At 42.4% G+C, this 16,257-nt stretch overlaps 1 protein-coding gene across 2 annotated transcripts in view; it reads right to left on the reverse strand.

The window, feature by feature from the left end:
• Positions 1–16,257, reverse strand: part of FANK1 (fibronectin type III and ankyrin repeat domains 1) — a 114,178-nt gene that overhangs the window by 18,694 nt on the left and 79,227 nt on the right. For both annotated transcript variants that reach the window (XM_018041749.1, XM_018041750.1), the window contains exon 2: positions 2,730–2,907. In XM_018041749.1, coding sequence (XP_017897238.1) covers positions 2,730–2,907 — 178 coding nt within the window. The remainder of the gene's footprint in view (positions 1–2,729; positions 2,908–16,257) is intronic.

Genomic DNA, 16,257 nt, shown 5'->3' on the forward strand with positions numbered 1-16,257 from the left:
ACAATGTCTGGCACATAGTAGGTGCTGATTGAATGAATGAATGAAATGCATGATAGGGGAAATGACTGTTAGAGGAATTTAGAGGGGTAGATAATAGGAGAGCAAAAGGAACGTCTCAGTCAAGACAGAACCTGACTTGGGTGGAGCGAAGGATGGAGCAGGGTGGGAGGGAAGATTGTTTTGAACAGGGAAAACAGCTGAACACACGTGCAAGAAAATTCAAGGCGTCGTCCAAGGACATGAAGCAACTTTCACTGGATGGTTCGTGCTCAGAAATAAGAGACAGGAAGAAAGACAGGTGGTGGGCAAACTGAAGAGCATCCAGTGTTAGTCTGCAGGAGTCTGACCTTCATCCTGCAAGCAATGGAAACGCATTGCAGGCAACGTGACAAGAGGAAGGTTAAAAAAGAAAATGAGGGATTTGGACAATTACACAGCAACTAAAAGGGATGTGGACAATTACATCAGCCGCTGTGGACAGCTGTAGGACCTGGGGACTCAGCAGTGACAACTCAGAAAACAGATCCTCCTTGCAACCTCGCAAGGGACATGCTGGAGCTGAATGAGAGAAAGCACAGAAAGGATGTGCAGAGGGAGAACTCACAAAAGCTAGATCACGGGCTGTGAGGAGGAGCGGCCAGCATCGATCCTAGACTGGCTGGTGGGGCAGAAGAACAGAAAGTGACGGGTCGAAACGAAGTTCTTAAATCCACAAGCCCAAGGTCAGGTAGTCTAGATTGCCGCTTTTTTAAAGAAAGGCATTTCCTAGTTTTAACGACGATATACCCAGGGGGAAAGGGATGGAACCAAGAAAAGGTCAAGATTAACATGGTCGCACTCTGCCACCTAGCGTCAAGGCTTGTGCTAATCCTCTGCGATAGCTTGAGCGTCTCACAATGGTGGCTCAGGGTTGGGGGTCTGAAGGCCTCCAGGACAGGTCCTGAAACACCAGGCAACCAACCAGCTGAGCTTCCAGGCCAGGCAGCGCTCAGATCTCTGAGAAACCCAGGCTGGAGGCCAGTAGACCTGACTGCTCACCCAGCACAGGAGAAATGGAGGAGGGAAGTAAAGGAGCCCCTAGGAGAGCCCCACCTGATGTCTCCAAGCTCGGCTCACGGTACCAAGAGAGACAGCAGGAAAGAAATTGGATCTTTTTCTCTATATATAGGGATATTTATTATATTATCATTCATGCTTTGGGGTGGATTTGCTTTTTTCAGGTACGTGCATGCTTTTTTTTTTTTCTAGGTACAAAGAATCTCATCAAATCACAAGGATACCGTGGTTAGGTTTTGCACCCTCACCACAATGCCACCTTGAGCGAAGTCCAGCCAAGCGCTGGAACTGTTTTGCATCACGACCTCATCATCGCCAGGATGGTGACTCTGCCCTACAGCTTTCCCTGACGTCCCCACTGGGGAAAGTGTGAGAGGTTCGCAGGATCGCTCTGTACGATTTCTCACAGCCAAATGTGAAGCTGCGATTATATCAAAATTAAAAGTTACATATAAAACCAACTGGTACCTCATTTTCAGTCTTCTTCCTGAAACACAAGTCATTTTACAAGTAGTAGAGCTGGTAAAGGAAGAAATAAGGATTGAAGTAAAAGCTAAGGGGGTGGGGGGGACAAACGACTTCTTGATACAAGTATTTTGAGGGCCTCCTGTGTGCCGACACTGTCTGGGAGCTGGGGAGACAGCCTGAAGCAAAGCAGGAATCTTTCCTGCCTCTCATGGAGTTTAGATGCTGGGGTGCGGGGAGACAGAAAATGAAGAGACCAACGGCAAAGTGACTCCAGCAGAGCCAGACGTCACGAGAAAATGAAACCCGGTCACAGCAGAGAGGAGAGCGGGCTGGAGGGACGGCTACCCCGGGGGGCCTCTTGAGGAGGGGCCAGTATTTGATATGACACGTGCGTGGTGTGGAGGAACCAGCTGTGTTAAAAATAGAAGGAGCACTTCGCCAGTGGCGGAGTGGATAAGAGCTCGCCTGCCAAAGCAGAGGACATGGGTTCGATCCCTGGTCCCAGAAGATTCCACATGCTGCTGAGCAACTAAGCCTGTGTGCCGCAAGTACTGAACCCAAGCGCCACAACTACGGAGTCTGCACACCTAGCGCCTATGCTCTGCCACTAGAAAAGTCATCTCAATGAGAAAAAGTCATCTCATCTTCAGCGGACTGCAAAGAAGAGTAGCCCCCCACTTGCCGCAACGAGTGAAAGCCCGTGCAAAGCCATGAAGATCCAGTGCAGCCGCAAAAAATTAAATAAATAAATAAAAACAGAAGGAAACGCATTCAAGGGGAAGGCGAAAAGCCAGGCCCTGATGGAGGCGAGACGGAGGTGGCAGGTGGGTTGGAAGAGTCGGCGAGGGACCAGTGATGCAACGTGAGTGTCAGGGCGTTGTCACACCTGTGCCCAGGGCAGCCTGATGGGAACCTCAAGTGATTTCATCCAACTCTCCTCTGATTCTGTCTCCACATTTCGGATTTGAAATATACACCATTAGAATATTTCAGAAGCCTACAGAGCTCTCAGAGGTCTAGGAGGTTTAATTTCAAAGCGACTGCTCACCCTTCTTTTCTGAAACTCATCCTTCATAGAAAGAATGGATCCAATGATGCTCTCTCATCCTTTTAATTTCAAAAAACAAGTCTTGGAGACAACAGAAACCAATCCAGCTAATCAAGAAACCAAAGCAAAATATTAAGCAATTCAACATTGCACCTACGTATAAATGATACCATAAGTGTGCAATTTGGGGTCCTCTTCTTCGATAGAAAACCTGAACCATTGTTCCTGGGGCCCCTGCCGCTTTGCTTTCTTCTCCAGATCCCAGTATAGTTCAATGCTGTGATGAGTCACTTTGCCCACAACAGGCGGATGAGGCTTTGAGGATGATGCGATTTCTAGAAAAGAAAAATGATACAGTATTTCAGGGCTGTTTTCCCATAAGGACAAGAGAGACTGGCTGAGTGTGTTATAGCTGCTCAAAGACCAGCTGTGTTTTCCTCTACATCAGGCATACTGTAGGTATGTCTCCCTATGGTTTGAAGAACCTTGGAAAAGTGTTAAGTGATAGAAAATTCAGCTGATGCAGTGAGCTGCCACGTTCATCAATGAGGTGACTGCATCTTACCCATCGACCTCACACTTCATCCATGGACCTTTCCAAAAGGTTGGTTAACTTATGGAACAAACTAGGATGTTCTCTGAGCTGATGAAACTCAGTTTGCCGCTATCATCCTTCAGTGAATTGGCTGGTAAGCAAAGTCAGTAGACAAATGAAATCACTGGTCCAAATATTTGTAACACAGATGACAAAGGGTTGATACCGATTCTATATAAACAGCTCTTACAAACTAACCAAGGGAAAAACCGAAAGGGTAATAATAACAACCAGGCGAAAGATGAGCAGTAGACAAAACGGTAAAAATAAACAATTTCCAAAAAGACACTTACATTGCCTAGTAGCCATGGAAATGGATAACAATGTCAGACACTTAAAAAGAGCTTCATAACTATCAGAAGTGACCATGTGGGGAAAGGACAGTTATACACTGGTTGGTGGGGGGCAGGGTGTGGAGTATGAATTCTAGCCTTTTAGAAAGCAGTAAGATGGCATCTATTAAAATTAGAGATACATACACCCTCCTCTGCAACCATTCCAGTCTTGGTAGACTCTCCTGCAGAAGTCTGAGCACATCGGGACATATATATAGTGGACATTAACTGCTACAGCTTTTAGCCAATTACAGCAACAAAAGGAGAAAACCCATTAATAACAGAATAGTCAAATAAATGATGGTATGTCCATAGCATGGAATATTACATGGCCTTTAGAAATAAATTTGTTTTGCACTAGATGCCTTGAAAGCAGTTCCAGAAGGCATTGTTGAGGCAGAAGTCAAGATGTTGAGAAAAAGAGGGTATTTCATCTCTGTAAAAGATGACAAGGGGCACAGCACACAGCAAGCTGTTCCATACCTAGTTTTTCTGTTTCATGTTACTTTCATCTCCCTTGCTGGATTTTTAGGTCCTTAGGGCTGGGCCCTTGACTCACACTGCCTTTAAAACCTTTCCCCGTCCCTCAGAGTCTTTCAGGCCCCCAAAACTACCATTGTTATCAAGACAAAACTCTAACTCAAAAAGATACCCCAATGTTCACAGCCACATTATTCACAACAGCCAAGACATGGAGGGAGTCTAAGTGCTCATCAGCAGCGGAGTGGATAAAGAAGGCAGCATACACAGACACAATGGAGCATTACCAAGTCATAAAAAAGAATGAAACCGTGCCATTTACAGCAAAATGGAGGGACCTAGACGTTATCACATTAGGCAAAGTAAATCAGACAAAGACAAATATCATATGATATCACTTCCAAGTGGAATCTAATATATGATACAAGTAAACTTGTTTACAATACAGAAATAGACCCACAGAAATAGGAAACAAACCTATAGTTACCCAAGGAGATAGGGAGAGAAGAGATGAATTGGGACTTTGGGAATTAACATCTACACACTCTTACGATTATACAATGGAAGTGACAAATAGATTCAACGGATTAGATCTGATAGACAGAGTGCCTGAAGAAATATGGATGGTGGTTCACAACATTGTATAGGAGGTGGTTATCAAAACCATCCCCAAGAAAAAGAAATGCAACAAGGCAAAATGGTGGTCTGAGGAGGCCTTACAAATAGCTGAGAAAAGAAGCAAAAGGCAAAGGAGAAAAGGAAAGATATACCCATCTGAATGCAGAGTTCCAAAGAAAGGCAAGGAGAGGTAAGAAAGCCTTCTTAAGTGTGTGTGTTAGTCACTTAGTCGTGTCCGATTCTTTGTGACCCCATGGACTATAGCCCGCCAGGCTCCTCTGTCCGTGGGATTCTCCAGGCAAGAATACTGGAGTGGATTGTCATTTCCTCTCCAAGGGATCTTCCCAACCCAGGGATTGAACCCAGGTCTCCTGCACTACAGGCAGATTCTTTATCATCTGTGCTATAGGGAAGTCCCTTCTTCAGTGAAGAATGCAAAGAAACAGGAAAACAATAGAATGGAAAAGACTAGAGATCTCTTCAAGAAAATTAGAGATAGCAAGGGAACATTTCATGCAAAGATGGGCACAATAAAGAACAGAAACAGTATGGATTTAACAGGAGCAGAAGATATTAAGAAGAATACACAGAAGAATCATGCAAAAAAGATCTTCATGACCCAGATAACCATGATGGTGTGATCACTCACCTAGAGCCAGACATCATGGAGTGTGAAGTCAAGTGGGCCTTAGGAAGCCATCACTATGAACAAAGCTAGTAGAGGTGATTGAATTCCAGCTGACCTATTTCAAATCCTAAAAGATGATGCTGTTAAAGCACTGCACTCAATATGCCAGCAAATTTGGAAGACTCAGCAGTGGCTGGGAAAAACAGGACTGGAAAAACTCAGCTTTCATTCCAGTCCCAAAGAAGGGCAATGCAAAAGAATGTAAAAACCACCACCCAATTACACTCATCTCACACGCTAACTGAGTAATGCTCAAAATCCTTCAAGCTATGCTTCAACAGCATGTGAACTGAGAACTTCCAGATATACAAGCTGGATTTAGAAAAAGCAGAGGAACCAGAAATCAAATTGCCAACATCCACTGGATCATAGAAAAAGCAAGAGAGTTTCAGAAAAACATACACTACTGCTTCACTGACTGTGCGAAAGCCTTTGACTGTGTAGATCACAACCAACTGTGGAAAATTCTTCAAGAGATGGGAATACCAGATAACCTTACCTGCCTCCTATGAAACCTGTATGCAGGTCAAGAAACAACAGTTAGAACTGGACATGGAACAACAGACTGGTTCCAAATCAGAAAAGGAATACGTCAAGACTATATATCATCACCCTGCTTATTTAACTTATATGCAGAGTACATCATGAGAAATGCTGGGCTGGTTGAATCACGAGCTGGAATCAAGATTGCCAGAAGAAATATCAATGACCTCAGATATGCAGATGACACCAGCCTTATGGCAGAAAGCAAAGAGGAATTAAACAGCCTCTTGATGAAAGTGAAAGAAGAGCGTGAAAAAGCTGGCCTAAAACTCAACATTCAAAAAACTAAGATCATGGCATCTGGTCCCATCACTTCATGGCAAATAGATGGGGGAACAATGGAAACAGTGATAGACTTGTATTTTCTTGGGCTCCAAAATCACTGCGGATGGTGACTGCATCATGAAACTAAAAGATACTTGCCCCTGGGAAGAAAATCAATGACAAACCTAAACAGCATATTAAAAAGCAGAGACATTAATTTGCCAGCAAAGGTCTGTATAATCAAAGCTATGATTTTTTCCAGTAGTCATGTACGGATGTGAGAGTTTAGACAATAAAAAATGCTGAGTGCCAAGGAATTGATGCTTTTGAACTGTGGTGTTGGAGAAGACTCTTGAGAGTCCCTTGGACTGCAAGGAGATCCAACCAGTCCATCCTAAAGGAAATCAACCCCAAATATTCATTGGAAGGACTGATGCTGATGCTAAAGCTCCACTAATTCGGCCACCTGATGTGAAGAGCCAACTCATTGGAAAAGACCCTGATGCTGCGAAAGATTGAAGGCAGGAGGAGAAGGGTGCAACAGAGGATGAGATGGTGGGATAGTGTCACAGACTCAATGGACATGAGTTTGGGGAAACTCTAGGAGATGGTGAAGGACAGGGAAGCCTGGCATGCTGCGTCCATGGCGTCTCAAAGACTTGGACACAACTGAACGACTGAACAACAAATGTGTAACTGAATCACTTTGCTGTACGTTTGCAACTAAGGCAACATTACAAATTAACTACACTCTAATTTTTTTAATGTCATTGATTCCCCAATATTTATTATCCATAAAGAGAGGATCTTTTGCTTCCCCCGTCAGCCAATATCTCAGGTAGCTGATCCACTACCTCTGGGACCCCGGGGCCTCCTGCAGTGTAGCCCCATACCAACCCCCTTCTCCCAGCAAGACAAGGCCGCCCTGATCCTGCTTTGCCAGGAGGATGGACAGCCAATTTCCTTTACATTTAGATCCCAGAGATATAGCAGGCAGTCTGCAAGCTCATTCTTTAAAATTTTATCTTCCTAGTATTTATTGAATGCATTGCTTGATGGAATTAGAGAAAGCTGGGTTTGAATACCGGCTCTGAATCAGAGATGAAAGCAGTGCTTGGCGACAAATAATATCTATGAAGCATCTAAATAAACTATGGGATATTTCAGACCAATGGTACCCTAAGTCACGTCCAACTCTTGTGACCCCATGGACTGTAGCCTGCCGGGCTCCTCTGTCCATGGGATTCTCCATGCCAGAATACTGGGGTGGGTTGCCATTTCCTTCTCCGGGGGATCTTCCCAACCCAGGGATCGAATCTGGGTCTCCTGCATCGCAGGCAGACTCTACCCACTGAGCTACAAGGGAAGCCCACACAGCAGCTAAAAGGAAGTAGTTTTCCAGGCAACTCAAATCTCCAGTGAGTGTGTAAAAACACAGGTTCAAAGGATACACTGCGTTGTATGTGTGTATCTTTTTAAAATGTACAACACGCTGTATACAAACTATACAACTATAAATATAGTTTATAAATATGGAGACACAGTGAAAGTTGGAAAACACTGACGAATGTACATCGCCAGGAGAGAGTGCTCTTAAAAAGAGCCAGGGAGTGGATGAGGTAAGCTGGGGCAGGAGGGTGACTCACCACTGCGTTTATACGGTTTCATGTCATTAAGAGTTTAAGGCATATACGGCAAAACATTAACCTTTGAAACCTAGGCGGTCCATTGGGGCATATTATGATTTTCAATAATTTTGGTGTATTTGAAATATCTATTTTTTAAGAAATAACTATACAAATAAATGATAGACATTACTTTTGGGGGGCTGTTGGTTTTCTTAGCAAAACATATTTCAGTGTTTTAAATACTAATCCAAGCACACGGGGAGAGGAATTAATGATCACATACCACTTGTCGGACACAGGTCTTTCAATGAGTTATTTCATTCAATTTCTGCAACTCTGACTGCGGAACAGCGTGGTGACTTCCATTATGACATTGTTAACTGAACAACTCTTTTCTTTGTCAGAGCCTCCTAAAACTATTCAGAGCCTCCTTAAACCTGTCAGAGACCAGGATGGGCAGACTGTTATGAATTACCCTCACGATAAGTAGAAGCTGAGTAAAATTTCAGTTCCAGAGACATCCAGCTTAAAAAATTGGGATTAACATATACATGCTACTATATATAAAATAGGTAACCAATAAGGACCTACTGTATACCACAGGATACTCAGCTCCATATTCTGTAATAACTGTTAAGGGAAGACAATCTGTAGAATACATATGTGTGTGTGTGTGTGTGTGTGTGTGTGTATAACAATCATGGTGCTTTATACCTGAAATGAACACAATATTGTAAATCAACTAATTTTAATTTTTTTTTAAAGACAAAAAATAATGATCCCATTGGAAATCAAGAAAGGTAAGAAATTCTTGGGACTTCTCTGATGGTCTGATGGTTAAGAATCCGCCTTCCCAAGCAGGGGGTGCAGGTTCTGCCCCTGGGCAGGGAACTAAGATCCCACACGCCGTGGGCAACTCAGTCCCCACAGAACAACTGGAGAAGCTTGCACGCTGCAACAAAGACTGAGTGCAGACAAGATTAAAAAAAAAAAAAACTTTAATTAAAAAAAAGGTAAGAAAATCTAAATGAATGCCCAGTTTCAAAAGGAACAAATCAAATGGTTCACAAATTTATATGAGAAACAAGAAGACAACATCCCCAGCTTTGCATGTGTTTCTCACGCCTTGTTCTTCATCACTGACATGGGCAAATAGCCAGAGACCTCTGTCCATCACCTTGGCCTGACCATGGATGCGCCACTGCCCCCCGACTCAGCAGTGTGCCCACTGCCAGCTGCAGGGACAAGACAGAGTCAGAACCCTCCCTGTTCATCATCACCCACTCCAGCTCCGCTACCCTGGAAAAGGCATGGTGTGTAGACGGTTGATTTATTGTTACTTTTTAAAGAAGTGATTCAAGTTTCTCAACTCCACAACCCCTCCCAGGTTCAGCACTCATGAATGAAGACTGCCTGGAGGCACAACCATTATAGCAGCCCGCCTGACCGAGCCCAAGACAAGACTTGACGCGCCCAGAACCCCAAAGGTTGGTGCGCTAACCCGCAGTGATGCTCTCCATGTTCTTTACTTTGAAGCATGACTTAACAAGATCCAAATCTCCAGCCACACAAGAGCTGCTTTTGGCAGAAAACTGTTAGTGCCAGACAGGACCCAGATGGCCTTCCCAGGTGGCTCAGTGGTAAAGAATCTGCCTGCCAATGCAGGAGACTCAGGTTTGATCCCTGGTCAGGGACACGATTAAGAGACTAAACGACAACAATAAAAAAAAAACTCAGACTCAGAGGGTTAACTTGCCCAAGGTCACGAAGCGCTAACTGGCAGAATCATGATGAAAATACAGGTCACCTGGCTTTTCAAATTTGTATTAAATTGTCTCTTAGGAACAGAGAGGCTTCCCTGATAGCTCACTTGGGAAAGAATCCGCCTGCAATGCAGGAGACCCCGGTTCAATTTCTGGGTCGGGAAGATCCACTGGAGAAAGGATAGGCTACCCACTCCCAGTACTCTTGGGGCTTCCCTGTGGCTCAGCTGGTAAAGAATCTGCCTGCAATGTGGGAGACCTGGGTTCGATCCCTGAGTTGGGAAGATCCCCTGGAGAAGGGAAAAGCTACCCACTCCAGAATTCTGGCCTAGAGAATTCCATGTACTATATAGTCTATGGGGTCGCAAAAAGTCAGGTACAACTGAGAAACTTTCACTTTTTAACTTTAGGATCAGAGACGTGATATGCAGACCCTGGGGTAAAAAAAAAAATGTACTGTTGGTTAGATCTCCAGGTTTCCTCCAGCCACTCATTTTAAATCAGGGTTAAATTGGGAACTTATTTGAACTCCAAGGACACTTTTAAATGAGCAAGAGAAAATAACAAGAGAAAGGGAGATAATGAACCAGTGGTTCAAATAATGAACCACTCATTATTTGAATGAGTGAAGGCTGGGAATGTGACACCGGAGAAGGAAGGGAGGGAGGCTCCCTCCCAGCCCTGGGTCAGGAAGGCTGCTCATTGGCAGGAACTTGGTCCATAAAGAAGAGGATGAGATGGTCTAGGAGGGCCACAGGCAGAGAGGTTTGGTGATGTTCACCTTGACCCTGCGAAGTAGGCAGGAGACCAGCCAGGTGCCTCTTTATGTTTAGCATGGAACGCAGAGGAAAGGCTCTCAAATGTGGGTAAAATAATCAGTGAGACAACTTATAAATATCTGAGAAGGGTTTTTTTGGTACCAGAGCAAGGAATAGGCACCCTGTCGGGAAAGTATGCTAAACTGAGTTTACTCCCAACACATGAACAAATCCCTTTATTCTTACATTTATTCTTCATCCTCAGGATTGACAGTGAAGCTGGAATTGCAAGGGGAAGTAAGTACATCTACGTCAACAGCTCTGACTTGCTGTACCCTGAGATGAACCTACCAGCTGTCATAAGTAATAATATATCTTTCCCAAACTGACTACAATCAACATCTTGGAAAACTCAAAAGCCCATCTTTTAGCTATTTATTTATTTAGCCAAGATGTTTATGTCCACATTTGCATTGACATTTATCTAAGTAGAAACACTATTTGGGGAATTGTTTTCATAATTTTATAAAATACACACACAACACACAAACACATAGGCATAGATTCAATTTAGATGCTTTTTATACAGGAGTTTTAGAACTCTATTTTTCCTCATTATAACTATCAGATCTTTTAAAAGGTACTTTTGTTTATTTAAGTCTGAAAACCAGTATCCAAATTTAGCCAATCATATGGTCTTATGTCGTAAACTCGGGCTTAAAGTTTAGCTTTTCTAAAGATTACTAACAAAAAGAAAAAAAAAAAACACACCTTTCAATTTTGCATCTTTCCTTTAAAACAACTGGTAATTTCTTTCCATCATGGCAAATTTTTCTTACGTTAAAAGTTTTCCAACAGAGAACAGACTGGTGCTTGCAAGAGGCCAGGTGGGGTGAGATGGGGGGAATGAAAAATGGATTAAGGGGGTCAAAAGTTACAAACTTCCATCTACAAAATAATTAAGTCACGGGGATGTAACATATAGTATTGTGACTATAGTTAATATTGCATATTTGAAAGCTGGAGAGCCAAAAAGTCCATCCTAAAGGAAATCAGTGCTGAATATTCACTGGAAGGACTGATGCTGAAGCTGAAGCTCCAATACTTTGGCCACCTGATGCAAAGAGCTGACTCATTTGAAAAGACCCTGATGCTGGGAAAGATTGAGGGCAGGAGGAGAAGGGGACGACAGAGGTTGGACGATGGTTGGATGGCATCACCGACTTAATGGACATGAGTTTGAGTAGACTCCGGGAGTTGGTGATGGACAGGGAGGCCTGGCGTGCTGCAGTCCATGGGGTCTCAAACAGTCCGACTCGCCTGAGCGACTGAATTGAGCTGAAGAGTAGAGGTGGCGCCGGTGGTCAGGAACCCACCTGGCAATGCAGGAGACACAGCAGACCTGGGTTAGATTCCTGGGTTGGGAAGATTCCCTGGAGGAGGAGATAGCAACCCACTGCAGTTTTCTTGCTTAGAGAATCCCATAGACAGAGGAGCCTGGCATGCTATGTCCACAGGGTCTGACCACAAAAAGTCAGACAGGACTGAGCAACTAACACTTTCACTTTCAAGAGTAGATCTTAAAAATCACAAGAAAAAAAGGGGGGGGATGCTTATAACTCTATATAATGATTCACTTTAACTGGACTTAACCTGGTGATCATTTTGCTATGAATACAAATGTCAGATCATTATGTCATACACCTGAAACATAACATTAGATGTCAATTACACTTTAACAATATAAAAATACAGATATACACCCAAAATTTTTTCCAAAAAAAAAAAAAATGAGAAAGGAAAAACAGCAAAAAACTATAAGGCTAATCTCAAAAGGATGATTATGTAAGAATTTATGTATGTTGTGTACCATAAAAGCTTTTTGTAAGAAACTTCTTATGCAAATCTGACAAGACAATTTATGCCCCTCTTGCCATTTGTCAAGTAATAAATAACATGAAATTGAAATAGAGGGCTTCATACACTGTCACTGTTCGGTCCCCATGGTTACAAAGATGGAATAAAATGTGGCTCTCTAGTATACGCCAGAAATCCATTTTAAAAAACTATCATTTACAAATCATACGTTTAAATACAGAAAAATATAAAGTTTAAATAAACCACTGTATAATATTAGGCCTTGACATTCTAAAAAGTTTAAATACATGGGATGTAATAATATAACAGAAATGTGCCAGCCGCCACAGGAGGAGTCTCAAAAGATGAGTGAATAAAAACATTACTCAGTATCTTAATGATAAGCAACTGACCATATTTTAAAACACTATGGAGAGAATTTGTGATCATGATCTGTATTGGTTTTACCAATTGTCATCAGCGCCATGAAAAGCAGGGACTGAAAGAAAGAGAAAGCAAATCTGGGTACGTTCATTACACATATGGAATCCCATAAAAACAGGGTGGCAGTTTCTCTGTCCTTCCAGAGACACCTGCAAATTTACTGAGAAGGGACAACTGCAGCCTGGCCTCTGGTGTCCGGTGGCCCACAACGAAGGTGACAGCAGGCGGAGGGGCTGCTATTAAAGAACAGTGGTAGCTGCCACCTCGGAGCAATCCATCACGGCTTGACCGTGCGTTTACAGCAAGCATAAATCAGGAACATATTCCAAATCAGTAAGACACAGAGATCATAACCATTCTTACACCTCGGGTTGTGAAAGTGTCAAAAAGCATGTTTGCCGTGAATACATATGAAAGAAGGGATTCTTCAAATATCACGATACCAAATAGTGATGGCAGTTCCTCCGTTCCATGGGGAGGGAGGTGGGAGGGGGGTTCAGGATGAGGGACACATGTCCACCCATGGCTGATTCATGTCAATGTATGGCAAACACCACCACAATATTGTAAAGTAATTAGCCTCCAATTAAATAAATAATTTTTAAGTGAAATATGATAGTTTCAGTGAGTTTAATGCCAAACCATTATATATGGCTTTCATACAATGAATCCTATCAAATCCTCACAGATAAAAGGACCAAGGACAGAGGCAGATAATTTTTTGCAAATGATAACCAGTAGTAACCACAGTTAAGAAAATGCTCGGGCTTCCCTGGGGGCTCAGTGGTAAAGAATTCGCCTTCCAATACAGGAGACACAGGTTCGATCCCTGGTCCAGGAAGATCCCACATGCTGTGAGACAAGTAGGCCCATGTGCCACAACTACTGTGCCCACAGCTACTGTGCCAGGATTACTGAAGCCCGTGCATCCTGGAGCCCGTAATCCAGTAGAACAGAAGCTCCTGCAATGAGAAGCCTGAGCCCGCAACCACAGCAGCCCCCACTCGCCAGCTAGAGAAAGCCCGCACACAGCAATGAAGACCCAGTGCAGCCAAAACTAAATACAATTTAAAACAAAATGTTTGCACTTTCTGCTTAACTTTAAAAGGGGGGGGGGGGAAATAACTGTGAGATGCCATTTTATTGATAAAATTGGGTGACAAGCACGTAATGATAATACCTTATTTATGCTGTTTGAGATTGTGATACAATTGGCTTACTTGTGGATCACACCATACAATCTTTTCCTAAAGCAATTCAGCCATATTCAAAACAACGATCATAAAAATATCCCACCTGGTGACCCCACTCCTAGAAACATGTCTGAAGAAAATAACTAAAAGCAAAAAAAAAAAAAATTTTAAGTGAAAAAAAATGTTTGTATTATGTGTACTTTCACTTTCTAGTATTAAAACATTTCAAGCACATAAAAGAATTGAAAGAATAGTATAGTGAACCCCTTGTACCTGACACCCAGTTTCATCAACTATCAGCATGATTATGGTCAATCATATTTCATCTAGGTTTCCACCTATTAATATCTCCATCCCTCCCCCTAAGATCTGGATTATTTAATAGCTAATTTTTTTAATTGATGCATAATTTATTTACAATGCTGCGTTGGTTTCAGGTACACAGCAAAGTGATACAGTTATTATACATATCCCAGGTGGCACTAGTGGTAAAAAATCCACCTGCCAATGCAGGAGACGTAAGAGATGTGGGTTCAATCCCTAGATCAGGAATATCCCCTGGAGGAGGGCATGACAACCCACTTCAGTATTCCTGCCTAGAGATTCCCATGAGAAGAGAAGCTTGGCAGGCTAGGGTCCATAGGGTCAAAAAGAATCAGACATGACTGAAGCAACTGAGCATGCATGCACATATACATATATACACACGTTTATCTGTGTATTCTTCTCCAGATTCTTTTCCATTATAGATGATAAGCTCCTGAGTATACTTGCCCAAACTATACAGTAGGATCTTGCTGTTTATTTTTATATATAGTAGTGTGTATCAGTTATTTCCAAATTAAGTAAATAAGAAATGTCAGTTTTCACTACAGTCCCAAAGAAAGGCAATGCCAAAGAATGTTCAAACTACCGCATAATTGCACTCATTTCCTATGCTAGCAAGGTAATGCTCAAATCCTTCAAGCTAGGCTTGCACACCATGTGAACTGAGAACTTCCAGATGTACAAGCTGGATTTAGAAAAAGCAGAGGAACCAGAGATCAAACTGCCAACATACATTGAATCACAGAAAAAAACAAGAGAATTCCAGAAAAACATCTACTTCTGCTTCATTGACTACACTAAAGCCTTAGACTGTGTGGCTCACAACAAACTGTGGAAAATTCTTTAATAAATGGGAATACCAGACCACCTACCTGCCTCCTGCAAAACCTGTATGCAGTGCCGGGGTCCAGCCCCGGTGGATCCAGGGAATTCGAAGGTGGGGACGGCGTCGGCGTCTTTGGAAAAATACATATTTAATCACAGATATAGAGAGAGATTAGAAACGGATAGTGTAGTAGGAAGATTAGTGGAGAAAAAGAGGCTGAATTACTTGGTCTACGTGGAATAGCATCCATGCTCCAGATGGAAATTCAGCCAGAAAAATGGGAGCAAGAAAGAAGCGACGCGGGGGAATCAGTCTTTCAGGAAACTGATCCGATTTCTTTATTTTGGGGTTAGCTTATATACCTTCTGTTACACATAGGGATGAATACAGAGTCACGCGGGGGTCAGCAGTCCTGACCTTTATCAAAATCAGGTGCTTCACATAAAAAGTTCTTAGGGATTTTATGATCCTTTCTTTCTGATAACCAAAAAACTTACTTTTTCCAAGGGTGTTTTTTCTTAAACCAGGCACCACCCTCCAAATAAAGTTACATTCCTATAGGGTGAGGGTGTAGTGAGTTACAATCAAGAAAGGAATTTATTTAACCCAAGGTTAACATGATTAATCTTACAGGTTAATACTTATTTCTCCTATATGCTTAAAGGTTAATACTTATTTCTCCTATATGTTAGTTATATTCACTATAAGGGCAGGGAATATGGAGATTTAGCAGCAAACATCAACCCAACAAATGAAAATCCTTTTGCCAATGCTCCCCTTAAGATCCATTTAGTCTTAAAATAATGATAAAGTTACATTTTTACATAGCAAGGACACAGTGATTTATAACAAAGTACAGTGATCTATTACAAAAGAGAAAATCCATTAACTCAAAAAGTCTAGTATTGCTAACCTTAAAAACTACTATATTTCCTTTTCTATAGTCCAAATACATTGATTAATATATTCCCAGGTGCCTAAGGATATGGAGGCCTGGCGGCAATCATTGACTCAACAAGAAGAAAAAGCCCTATGCTAATTAAGACTCTCAAAATACTCCAAAACTCTCTGTGCTGTTTATGGTTGAGAGGTAGTAAACAATCATGTGCCTAGTGGCAGCAGTATGGATAATCCTGTCACACAAGCTAGTCTGTCAGCAGAGAGGTTTGACCTGAGACATCCTTGTCCCACCCAGAGCAGGAGATTAGCAGCAATTATTGACACAATAAATGAAAAACCCTTCACCAATATAATTCCTAACCAACCCACGATACTAATAATTTCTAACTCCCCAAAAGAATTTGCCTTTAGTAAGTCTAAAACATTTCGTGCCTCTCAGATTGGGAGGCTGTAAACAATCACATGT

This window comes from Capra hircus, chromosome 26 (genome assembly GCF_001704415.2).
Source record: "Capra hircus breed San Clemente chromosome 26, ASM170441v1, whole genome shotgun sequence".
Classification (NCBI taxonomy): Eukaryota; Metazoa; Chordata; class Mammalia; order Artiodactyla; family Bovidae; genus Capra; species Capra hircus.